At 40.4% G+C, this 13482-nt stretch overlaps 1 protein-coding gene across 1 annotated transcript in view; it reads right to left on the minus strand.

The window, feature by feature from the left end:
• Positions 1–11673: 11673 nt before the first annotated feature.
• The window catches only part of TG (thyroglobulin), a 139899-nt gene continuing 138090 nt past the window's right edge, over positions 11674–13482 (minus strand). The window contains exon 49 of the mRNA XM_048939555.1: positions 11674–11984. Within this exon, the coding sequence (XP_048795512.1) occupies positions 11869–11984 (116 nt within the window). The 3' untranslated portion in view covers positions 11674–11868. The remainder of the gene's footprint in view (positions 11985–13482) is intronic.

Consider the following 13482-nt stretch of genomic DNA (forward strand, 5'->3'; position numbering starts at 1 on the left):
CATTGCAAGCTCTGAGAGGTCAGAGGGCTGCTCAGAGGGTGAGACGGGCTACTGTGCAATGCAGGTGCAGACTTGACCCCAGTCCCTACCAAAGGGAGGGACCAGAGAGAACTGGTCAGAAACTGCTGTTTCATTAAGCAAAAATAAACATCCTTGACATTTCACAGATACGCAACTGAATGGTGTTAACAAGATATAAAGTAGTCCTACAAATCAGGAATTCAAGAGAAGGATCAGACTGGAAATACATCTTTTAGCAACTCTTCCTTTGGTGCCACTTCTCTTGCATCTCATGAATAGACACAGTGAACATGACTCAAAGAAAAATTAATGTGTTTTTTTTTCTCTCCATATTAAAAATAATAAAAATCCTGAGGTAAATATAGCCTGTTGTTTTCTTTCATTGATAGAGAAAAGTGTCAGGTTCCTAAATATCAGTACTAGAAAGTGAACAGGTTTTGAAGTAAGGCCTTGGGCTATTCTATGACAATTGATCCAGCATTAGGTCTAGCATTAGGTTTTAACTCAAACTAATATAAACCAGGAAGAATGTGTCTATACCATGTGTACACCACCAGTGAATGTATACACTTGTTATTGCACACATTTATTTCTTACACATCTATTACGATACACCATTGTTGAACATCAGTCTGCTTCGAGGGTTGTTCAGGGCTAAACAGACAATTGTTTCTATGTTTTTTGGCCTTGGATTATCACCATCACCTTGCATCAACTTTGCTTTTCAGAACAATCTGTTTTGAGGGACTACAAACAATGTAAGAGACCACAGGAAGAGGAACAAACATATTTTTGTGACACTAAAATACTTTGAAACACTCTGTAGATGAAGATTGGAAAGGAGTGAAGTCTTCCAGACATTTGGAGTAGTAGTGTAGTGAAACCTGGCCCCAGATTATCTCTGATTTCCTGCAGGATGAAAAATGAAGACCCATGAGCAGCTTGAAAAGCGTTCAATTAAGGAAAAAAAAAATTAAAACTTGCGTTTTGAATTACTGTTTGCTGTTCTTTGGAAGTAATTAGAGCAAATATTCCTATATTTCAAAGTAAAGCTTTGCAGATTGAAAACTTCTGCCTCAGCCTTAATGGTGCAGGCATTGTCTGGAATACACACAACCAATTGTCCTCAAACTGCCAAGGATTAATGTGAGAAGTACACTGCCATATCCTTCCTCTTTTCCTTTTTTCCTTTTTCTGCTTTTTATGCAGCAGTTGGTTCTATCAACACTTTATTTTTCTTCAGGAAAGGTAACTTTTAATCCCAAAGGATCTCTGAATGGTAGCTTTTCTGATCTTTAAATGTTCGGATTTCTTAAATAGCGAAGAAAAATGAAAGTTTCAGCTCTCATCTGACTGACTCACCAGCTACTGGATGACAATCTGGAAAGTTTTAAGCTCTCCTGAAGGTTTTGGCTATTAATAACTGAGGCAATACACACTTTTCTGAGACTACCAGCAGCCTCATTTATCACAGGATTTACTCAGGACTCTGTAGATGATTATTATGTCACTTAATGCTTTTTCTGGTGAGAGCATTGTGCTTAATAAAGTTAGTCACAAGAAGACCCTGCAAGATGGTGAAAACTGGACAGGTTGCATAGTCTGTATCTGTGTTTTGGGATTTTAAAATAAGCTCCTGGTGTCTGCAAGTTATTTCTCTATGCTCATTCTTCCTGCTGTCAGTCTGTAGAGATTTCCCCAAAGCTGTAATAAATAAATGACATGTCACTAACTGCATAGGTTCAGATTACAGCTAAAGAAATTGTAGCTATTGAAGAACTGCAGCCACTGGGGCAAAACAGATAGATGAGTAAATTCAATGCCTTCATGTTGTGAAAGATGCACTGATGATGAGGCACAAGAGAGCCAGCAAAACAGTGCTGTTAGCTGCATCTAGCAGTGGGTCACAGAAGCAAAGAAGTAGAATAACTTGAGTTGGAAGGGGCCCTCAAGGATCATCGAGTTCAACTCCTGGCTCTACACAGAACCACACAAAACTCAGACCATATGACTGAGAGTGTTGTCCAGACACTTCTTGCACTCCAGCAGCATGGGGCTGTGCCCACTGCCCTGGGCAGCCCATTCCATGCTCACTGCCCTCTGTTAAGAATCTTTCCCTGACCCCCACCTGCCCCTGCCCTGCACAGCTCCATGCCGTTCCCTCGAGTCCTGTCGCTGTCACACAGAGCAGAGCTCAGCGCTTCCCCTCCATCCTCGTGAGGAGCTGCAGCCGCCATCAGGCCTCCCCTCAGCTCCTCTGCTCTGGGCTGAGCACACCCAGGGACTTCAGCCGCTCCTCATACATCTTGTCCTCCTTGTACTGTGGCACCTGTCATGAGGACTAATTTACACTGTATACATCATACCAGTGTGACAAGATATTGTATGTGTGCATATATAAAACGTACTTTCTTCTATTGTGTATCTCCATGTAACCCTAGCACTGCTCCTCCCCAGTACGGATGTCTGATGAATCATAGAATAACAGAATCATGGGATCACGGAATCACAGAATGGTTTGGGTTGGTAGGGCTGAGCCCTACCTCACCAGCCTCTTTCTAGATGGGGCTCTTGCAGTGCCCACGTTTACTTTCTTCCCTGTCCACTCCTCCCACAGGGAAAGCCACTGACTCGAAGTTAGAGAGCTCGATATTGATTTCAGTGAGAGCAGCCCTCAGATCTGATTGACCCTCTATCTTTTTTCAAAGGGCTCGGAACAAAAATTCAGGCTGTTTCCAGGGTCAGTTACTTTCCTGGTCAATTGCAAGAAGCTTTCCTGATCTGGCTGTGATACAAGTGGTCAGAATTTCACTGGAATAAATTGTTCTCAAACATCTCAAATGTGAGAGGCAAAAAAAAAACTGTTCTTTTGATGTCAGCTGTGATATATGTTTTTGTTGTTGTTGTTGTTTTATCTCAGCATACTTTCTTCCCCAGACCTATTTACTCTGGTGGATGGGTGAAAATGCCGAGTGGGAGTTAACCATGTTGTGACTGACACCACTGCAGTTCAGTTAATTTTATTTATTTATTTATTTATTGCCATACAATTACCACTAGGTTTTATCTGCTTCCTGTGGCTGTGTCTTAGCCCCTTTCTGCAGAATTCTATTCTTTCATTTACCACTAAACTGGATCTCCAGGCACCTTTTAACAATATAAATGCTACATTCTTTTCCATTTCTGTGGTGGTTTTTTTTTCCTATTCAAAGTCATGAGAATCTGTGAAGTAAATTTCATGAAAAATAAAAGCTGAATAGCTCCACATTCCCCACTGTCTCAGCAAAATGACCAGCAGCAGTACAGTTATAAAATATAGTGGGTAAAATATTTCTGTTAGGGTTCCCTAACATCCCCATATGAGTGAAAATGATCAGGATTCCTTGCAAAGTTCTAGCTGTGTGCAGAGAAGAGAAGTTCCTTTCTGGGACTCTGCAATGCCTTCCAGCTGTTGGTTTTGCACTGTGTGCTCAGATTGAAGATAGGAATTAAGTAGGAGAATTGGATGACATGAATATGGATAGTGAGAAGAAACAAGACAGAGTGAAGATGTGCAATTAGGACTTAAAGAAAAAAAGAAAGAGCAGCTGCACAGGACAGTAGGAAGCGAGGGCAGGAGAGTGTGTTGGAAAGCTGAGCCTCTGCAGGCCAAGGGGACACAAAGCAGGACTCTTTCAGGAGAGTATTTCCTGTTGACTCAGAAGCTGTGACTAAACCACTATCAATTGGGGAATGTGGAGTTGTTAAAACATTTAGGTATTGGCAAAAGCACTGTCGTTACAAATGAAAAGAGCCTTTTCTGGAGTCTCATGAGCATTTACTAGCACAAGCTGATCTGTGTAGAAAAATCTAGATGAACCAACGATCCCAGTTCAGGTGAGCTGGAAAATCTTTTCTAATATGAACCTTAATCAAGACAGCATGAAGAATGGGGTGAGAATGAGGCCTCCTCTAATTTATCTCTGTTTTATAGTAATTTCTTACATTGTTATACATAAAAATCAGACTGGCTTTCCTCTCTGCTCTGCTCCTCTAACTCTCTTTAGATGGTGGGAGCAGAAAAAATGGGCTAGCAACTGATGGAAGAAACCCAGGCAGACACTCATGATGACTTGCAGCTATCTCAGCCAGTCCTGCATTTAACTGGTGCCCTGCAGAGATATAAGTATGACACAGCTGGCAAGTTGATACTCAGGTGCCCCTAGAAAGATGGAAGAGGTTCTCATCTTCCATAACTTGGGCTAGTTATGTCAGGACTTGATTTTGTTTGTCCAGCTGTAAAATGCAAGTAGGAAAAATAAGTAAACGTGCCATGTTATACACTGTAATAAACAGACATTAAAAGAGAGAACTCGTGAAAAGTAGAGAAATGTTCTACAAGGACATAAGTTCTGGAAGTAAAGAGCAGTTGCCTTTCCCTCAAAAGTTAATGCAGTCGAAGTTGGGCAACAAAGTTGGTGAGGAGTCTAGAACACACATCTTATGGGGAGCAGCTGAGGGAACTGGGATTGTTCAGTGGTGGAGGAGGCTCAAAGGAGACTTTATCATTCTACAAATCCCTGAAAGGAGGTTGTGTTGAGGTGAAGGTTGGCCTCTTCTTCCAGGTAACATTAATAGGACAAGAGAGAATGGCCTCAAGTTGTGACAGGGGAGGGTCATGTTGGATATTAGAAGTTCCTTCTCAGAAAAAGTGGTAATGCATTGGAACAGGATGCCCAGGGAAGTGGTGGAGTCAGCATCCAAGAAATGTGGAGATGTGGTTTTTATATAGTTTTGTGGGCTGGTGGTGATGGGTTGATGGCTGGACTAGATGATCTTAGTGACCTTTTCCAAACTTAATGATTCTGTGATTCTGTGAGAAAGGGAGATTGTACGTCTCCCTTCTGCACATTTTGAGAAGTGACACCCCTCACAGAGATCCTTTCTGGAAAAAAAGAGACATCAGGCTCATCCTTCCCTGCTGTTTTAATTGCTAGAAACTCTCCACTTCTAACAAAGAGCTGTTGGTCACCATTCCAGGCTGTTTTGCATGCTACAGGATGCTGTGGTTTGCGTAACTACCATACACCTTACCCCTGCAAAAGACTAAGAGTCTTTGGGACAAAAAATACCTGATTGGAATTTCTGCTTCATTTTAGGTTTCTCAAGCTCAGTTGGTGTTTGCCCAGTTGGAAACCTTGTCATTGAAGCCAGAATAGTAAAGTTCTAGGCTAGATGCAAGCTAAAAGCCTACTAGAGGCATAGCCTATCAGATTATCATGCCAAACCATGCTCATTTTGGTAGTTGAAGAGTAACATAGTCAGCATCCATCCAGCCACTTTGCACTCCAGTGGTGAGCCATTAATTCAAACCTGTATTCGCACTACATGTCTTGCGAGACTGCCTTACGTAGAGATTGCATTCCTGAGGTATCCAGGCAGAAGCTCTTAAAACAGTAGACCTTTTCTTTTAAAATTCATCTATCCTTTAAAAATGAAGTGTTTGAGCATTGAAGCATTGAAGTATTTGATCTTGAAATGGAATGATCTATTTTTCATCATTAATGACTTATTGAATTATTTAATTTTACTGATTTTGAAATTGAAATATTTGATTTTACAATAAAAGTACTTGAAAAAATATTATTGTATAAGCAAAACCAAAACCATAGCCTTCCTGCCTTTGTTTTTTTTTTTTCATCTTTTTTTTTATAATTTTGTGGTTTTTTCTTCCAAATCATTCTGTCCCTGTTCCTTCCAGATGACAAAAATCTTTTAGATGTTTTCAAAAGTATTTTTTATCTTTTTTTTTAATGAATTTTTGTTCGGGTTTGATTTTTAACCTTTCAGTGTAGTGCCTTTTTCTTTGCTGTGAAAAGGCAATACTAATTTTTGTACATGATGTGTCAATCTATGGGATATGAGCTGAGCAACAGAAGGTTGTTTTGCTCTTCAGCTTAGGCTCTCATTTCTTTTAACTGCCTGATGTGTAGACTGGATCACCGCCTTCAGCAACACATATGAAATGCTGTTGTGAACTGGATGCAACTACACTGATTTCATTTATACTGTGGTTGCAAAAAAAAGATATGTTTGCATTACCTATGTGTATGAGAACATACACATGTATTAACTATTGTGAAAACAGGCCAGTTAATCCCATTAAACAAAAATAATAGCCAAACTTCTTTAGGTCTGTCTTGCTCAGTATTCATTAGAGAAGCTACGGAAAAGGCTAAATTCTTCCTGCGCAAACCAGCAGGAATTCTAACAGCTTCCAAATGCAGTGGTGCTTTTTGACGTGGACATCTGCTCATTATGGAAAGGCCAAGAGTCCTAAGCAAGCACTGACCATTGCACAGATGTAGGGTGGGGTTTCCAAAGCCATAATGTGAACTGGGCATTCAAATTCCCTACAGATTAGTGGGATTTGATTTACGGCATTCCTTAGTCAGCTTGGAAAACAAAGCTGTAACGTTAAAAAAATATCCAGTCCAGGCTAATACAGTGGCCTACAAGATACCATCAGCTTCACTGACTACTCCTCAAGGGCTTCTCTATACAGTGATCATAAAGGAAGCAGCAGAGATAAGATACGTGGATGTTGCCTTTGGTAGTGTGATAGCGCAACACATGAGGAATAATAACTGGAATGAAAAATAGATCTCTTAAAACAACAATGTAACAGCTTCTGTAATGACTCAGAGTCTATGCTGTGATACGTGGCATTTTCCACAACATCAGTACAGCCAGCCTCCTAAAGTCTGAGTAAATTGGGCAGAAATTCTGGTACAAAACCGTCTTAATTCTCATTGATGACACATCAGCTCTCAAATGAAGTTCGCTGAGCTTTGTTTGCTGCTGGAATCAAAGCGTCCTTTGGGCAGCTGGAAAACTGCAAGAGGGAGCTCGCATCATGACCAAAGGCCATATGGGAGGAATGGCTTCTGCAAAGGAAGGAACTTCACAAGAAAACTTGTGAACTCTCAGCTTTGGCCCAGATTAACATCATGGAAATAGAAAAAGCTGAAAGCATTGACTTTTGCACTTCCTATTAAACAAATTCTCTCACAACCTGAAATTTATATAAAATCCCTGCTTGGCAGGTATCTGTGTTTCAAAGACCAAACGAGAGCCATGCGAAGGAAGATCTTTGGTTTTGTGATCATGGCTTTTTTTTTTTAGCTTCATATGGAGAGGAGCAATGGTCTGTAAATCTGTAATTACTCCTGCATAAGCCACTGGTATAACTGAAACAAGTTAGAGAAATGATGAACCTTTCATATCATACAGAGTGTTGGCTGTGATGCTGTTGTGGTGAAAGACTGAATTTTTAAATTTAGCTGAGTGAATTATATGATATGTGTGTCTGCAACATCAGGAAAACAACCATGATGTCCCAGCTGCATGTGTCAAATCTTATGAAAATAATATTCCAGCATTGCCATTTAGTTTGCTTTTTTCTTTCCAACTCTAAGTGGTAAGATATTTCCAATACAATACATTTTTTTTCCTGTTGCCTGATATCTCTTTTGTAAAAAATCACACAAAATGCAGTAGGTTAATGGCCAAGCCTTAAAATGCAGTGTAACTCAGATCCATGCACTGAATGGTTCTGGTGGCTAGTCTTTGAAAAAAGTTAAGCCTAAATGATTTAATTGGTGTCAGCTTCATTTGTCTGTGTGTGTTCACAAGGAAGTTTTACTTTTAATAAATAAAAGCTATTTCCAGCAGGAGGGAGCAAAGCATGGCTCTAGGCAGTATGCTTCCGTGCATTGTTCCACTACCAGATCACTGAAGACTTTGGCACTTCAGTTTTAAGCACAATGACCTAAATAGTCTGAGAATATATTTTTCTTACAAGGAATTATATGTGGGAGAAGACTTGGCCTCTCTGTATCATTAAGACTAAAGTCTCCTGACCTCTCTGTCAGTCAGCCCTTCCTTATACTTAGTAAATCTTCCTAATGGACTTGACTGGGCTGTTTCCATTTGTGTGGTTCCCCATGAGAAACACTAATAAAGGCAGGAAAGTAACCAGATTTACTGGATAACTTTTGCTGCTACAGAGGTCACTTCAGATTTCAAAGATATTTGAGCCTTAAGGACCCAGGATGGAAGATGGGTGAAATACAGAATTAGATTAACATATGGAATCATAATACTGCTATTATAATTATATATAAGTATATCTCCTTCTATGATCTAGTGACCATCTGGTAGACGAGGGAAAGGCTGTTGATGTGGTCTACCTAGACTTGAGCAAAGCCTTTGACTCTATCTGTCACAGTATTCTCCTGCAGAAGCTGGCAGCCTGTGGCTTGGACTGGCGCACTCTTGGCTGGATAAGGAACTGGCTGGAAGGCCGGGCCCAGAGAGTGGTGGTGAATGGAGTCAAATCCAGCTGGTGACCAGTCATGAGTGGTGTGCCCTAGGGGTCGGTGCTGGGGCCTGTCCTCTTCAATATCTTCATTGATGACCTGGATGAGGGCTCTGAGTGCACCCTCAGAAAGTTTGGGGATGACGCCAAGTTGGCTGGAAGTGTGGATCTGCCTGGGGATAGTGAGGCCCTACAGAGGGATCTGGATGGGCTGGAGAGCTGGGCAGAAGCCAGTGGGATGAGGTTCAGCAAGGCCAAATGCCGGGTCCTGCACTTCGGCCACAACAACCCCAGGCGACGTTGCAGGCTTGGGGCGGAGTGTCTGGAAGACTGTGTAGAGGAAATGGATCTGGAGGTATTGATTGATGCTTGGCTGAACATGAGCCGACAGTGTGCCCAGGTGGCCAAGAAGGCCAATGGCATCCTGGCCTGCGTTGGAAACAGTGTTGCCAGCAGGAGCAGGGCAGTGATTGTCCCCCTGTACTCAGCACTCGTGAGGCTGCGCCTCGAGTGCTGTGTCCCGTTTTGGCCCCTCACTGCAAGGAAGACACTGAGGCCCTGGAGCGGGTTCAAAGAAGGGCACAAAGCTGGTGAGGGGTCTGGAACACAGGCCATATGAGGAGCGGCTGAAGGAGCTGGGATTGTTCAGCCTGGAGAAGAGGAGGCTCAGGGGAGACCTCATTGCTCTCTATAACTACTTGAAGGGAGGTTGTAGTGAGCTGGGGGTCGGCCTCTTCTCTTGTGTAACTGGTGATAGAACTAGAGGGAATGGCTTCAAGCTGCACCAGGGGAGATTCAGGCTGGACGTTAGGAAATACTGCTTCTCTGAAAGAGTGGTCAGGCACTGGGATGGGCTGCCCAGGGAGGTGGTGGAGTCACCGACCCTGGAGGTGTTCAAGGAACATTTGGATGTTGTGTTGAGGGACATGGTTTAGTGAGAATTATTGGTGATATTTGGATGGTTGGACTGGATGATCTTGTAGGTCTTTTCCAACCTTGTTATTTCTGTAATCCTGTAATTTTCTGCATCAAAACGTCCTGTGGCAGAGGGGAGTTAAAAGAGGTATGGAGAATGTACAGGACTGGCATAAGGGAAGGAGAGGTTGCAGAGAACCGGAAAATTAAATAGAGCATTTATAAGGAGGAAACAAACAATGGACCGTAGAAAGGAATGTGAGTGCATCTAGGAAACTGGGAGAGAGACAGAATGGACTGAAAAACTGCATTCAGTGCAACAGGGTGGGTTTGAAGCAGTCAGCCACTAATGAAATAAAGATGCTTTAGAAAAATTCTGTACTTATAGAGGTTCTTTTACTAACTGATAATCAAGCTGAATGCCTCAGGAGGAATAATCTAAAAAGTACTCATATGTACCTACCTACCAAGCCTACCTGGTGGGTAAGACCGTGATTAGGAGGCTATAAGGGCAAACTGTGAGCTGCTAGCTCAAAATTAAAAGCTTTTTCTTCAGTTCCAGAGGTATAGTTGTACTGAAAATGAAACTGAATATTGAGTGTGAAAAGGGTATATATTTCTTTTTCACGAACATGAATCAATACTGAAGCGTTTTAAATACGTCCTCAGCATACCAGTTCCTTGGCAGCAGCTAATAACAAGGCTACTGAGTAAAACAGTTTTCAGTGGCATTCAGTTTTGTTTATATGATGCTTAAAGATACTGTTGTGCAGAAGACAGCGAAATCACAGTATTATGAAAAAAAAATAGCATTCAGTTGAGCATTTCCTGTAGGAGTTATTGAATTTTTGGAGATTGTTTTATTTGCCTTTTTTGTAGTTTAATTGTTTTTTGTCTTAGAATTTGATGGTTTAGGAGCCAACCAAGACCAATTACTTTTTTGGAAACTGTCTTGTTTGGAATTACTTGACCAGCATTTATATACAGAGAGGGAAAAAAAAAAAACTTCTTAATTTATATTTGTAAATATTCACATACACACACACGCACACACACACATATATATACAGTTACAAGTTACTTGAATTTATATAGAGTTACAATTTACTGGAATCTAAATTATTGCAGTATTATATTTAGTACTCCAGTGTTTATACAATAGCCTTTTAATGTCTCTTCAGCAGGAGTTATGGCAGATTGGGTTGATTCATCAAATTCAGTAAATATTCACAGGACTGTTAGGGTTAAGCTAAGGGGGAACAGTTGCTGACATTGTGCAAATTAGCTAATAGTGCTGGAGAGACCCACAGTTCTTTAACCCATGTTACTATTAAATGAATATGAAAAGTTGTAACTCAGCCACGGTCTTCCCAGGGCTGGAGGTATGTGCTTGACTGCATAAGTGAACACATGTGAAATCATACCTGTTACTAATATAAGAGGTTTGGGCAGGTTACAGTAAGTTTTAAATAGAATCTGTCAGGCATTGATTTTCCAAGAACAGTCTCAGAAGAAGAAAGAGTGGACCCTGCTTTGGCCAAGGAATCACAATTACTGCCTCTGCAGTTACTGCAAAGAAAGCATTCTCTGTTGAGCAATATGATTAACATCTGGGATTTTTAAAGTCTTTTTTTTTTTTTTTTTAATTACCAGTTATCTATCATATAGGAAGAGAAAACATACTTTAAGTTCTCTTTCATTTTATGAAGTTAACAGGCTCCTTGATTCTTTTGTTTTTATTGTCTATCAAACAGGATGTAAGTATAAGTTACATAGTTTTTCTTCTAGCTAGGTATAATCCTTGGAAACCTGGCTAAGTGACAGACAGCAGTAACTGTTCATGTACTGGCAGATGTCCCAAGCAGCAAACAATGCCTTACGGGTTCTTTTATTAAATCCTTTCAACACTGAAAAAAAAAAAAATGGTCCTACTGAAATTTATGAAAACTTTGCTACTAGGTTCAGGGCAATCCTGATTTCACTTCTCAGTTACCAAGAACAAGTGTGTGATATACAGCCTGTATCTGTTTCCAAATGATCCCAGCAGTGGATTAACTACCCAATTCAAACTACTTGCAGAGCCTTTTAGAGCTAACCTACAATGCACTTTACCATATGCTTCCAAAACTATTGTGTATTACAAGTCCCCTTGCAAAAGATACATGTTTCAAGGCAGGATATTCTAAGCTTTAATTATGTTTTGCATTGTCTCCTTTATGTTATATTATAAGACCCAAACAGTCTTATACATTTTTTTTTTATGAATGAGGGATTTCTCAGTTTTAAAGCTTATGTATTTCTGACTGGAGGTACTATAATGCGTAGGCGTTTGGGTCACAAGAAATAAGTCCAACTACTTTTGTTTCATTTTTGCTGTTTTTATTGATATTTCATTTTTCAAATTACAGTTTCTTCTGAATAATAGCTGTTGGGCTTACTTTGTGCTATATTCAAAAGTTTTCTGAACCATCTACTTTAGTTGTTTAGGTTAGCAAAGGAAGTAGCTGTTTTATCTGGCGCGACTCAGTTGCACGGGTGCACAGTTATGTGGCTAACCCATCCAACAGCACATTCTATCTGCTGTAGGCCACCTTGTCTCCCACTGGCTGTGTCCCACTGGAGGCAAGTCCTTTGTTAGGAGCTTCAGTAGAGTTGAATTCTGCAGATTGCTCTCCATTACTTTCACTTCCTGCAAAAACATTATAATTAAAATTAAAATATATGTAATATCTTTGATGTAGCAAGATAGAAGGTACATCCTTTGTTAATGATACTTTAATAAGAGCCTTTTATGCAGCTGTAAGGGTTCAGGAAGCTATTTTTCTCAGTTGCAATCTATTTGCAAAATGCTCTAGGGTAACAGCAGTTCACCTAATGGTGATTAATTATCATGCTTCCAGCATTCTTTAAATAACTGCCACTGAAAAGCATAATAGTTTGCACTACACCTGTGCAAGACTTGTTATCCTTTTTGTTTGATCTTCTAATACTCACCTATCACGCAGGAAGTGTGGGGAGCATTATGGTTTTGTCTGTCTGGAATACAGAAAACACCCAAAAGTCACCTCTATTAGCTCTCCCATTTTTTCACCTTCAGTGATTTTAGTCTTCTGCCCTATTTCAGAAGTGCAGTTGGTCTCTACATGACCAAACTGTGTCAAGAATGTGTACTAATGATGTTTATTTAATGTATCCTACCCAGAGTGCTCTCAGTGCTGCACAGATGTCCCTCATGCTGAAGGAATCTGTTTTCTCAAGGAGATTTCCAAAAAGAAGGTGTGAATAAAATGAGTAAAAGATGAATGCTAACCACAACATTCCTGATTCTGCCTTGTCTGAAGTCTGAACTATGAATAATGTTGCTGTGCTTGGACTTTTGCTTGTTTACACACTGTGTCTCAAAGCTAATGGGTAAGTCTTCAGCTTTGTTAACATTCAACTTTTCTGAGCCTACAGGTGGGGTCAAGTTTGGCTAATTTAGATGTGAAAAGCATGTCTAAATATCTGTGTTTAAGCATATGAATTAGACAGACAAGATTTTACTTGGGAGGCCCTAAAGGTATCTCATTCTGCCCATTGCTTACACAGGCACTTATTTGAGAAGGACTCATTTTGCTAGATGCCAGTGAGATGAGTAAGGGATGTGGAGTGAATCCCAGTTAACCTGTTTGGGATGCAGTTAAAGGCCCCTTTTAAAGTGACTCACTGTTATGCAGTGCAGTCACCACGCTATGTAAGGGGAATTTTTACATTTAGACATACTGTCTGAGTATCCATAAACACTCTGGAGTTCCTGTTTTCAGTTGAATTTCAAGTTGTTAACACATTCCCTGGAAAAAGCCATCCACAGCTTTTTTTTTTTTTTTTTTTTTTTTTTCCACAATGGCCACTCTTCTTGTTTCTGGTTTTGATTATCCCCATGGAAACCATCATGATTTAGTATATAAACCACTTTGGATTCACACTGAAATGGAACCAAGGGAATTCTATTTACAACATCCAAACCTCTTCATGCACCATCACTTTCAAATTTCACCAGGTGCACTGCCCTCCAAAATACCAACTGTGCAAACTGGCTTCAGACAATTTCTACAGATTTTTAGAACACCTGCAATGAAACATATTAAACAACTGTCTGTTACTAGAAAAGTCACTGCCAATAAATACAATGAAGAATCATTGCATTT

The sequence above is a fragment of the Lagopus muta genome, chromosome 3, assembly GCF_023343835.1.
Source record: "Lagopus muta isolate bLagMut1 chromosome 3, bLagMut1 primary, whole genome shotgun sequence".
NCBI lineage: Eukaryota > Metazoa > Chordata > Aves > Galliformes > Phasianidae > Lagopus > Lagopus muta.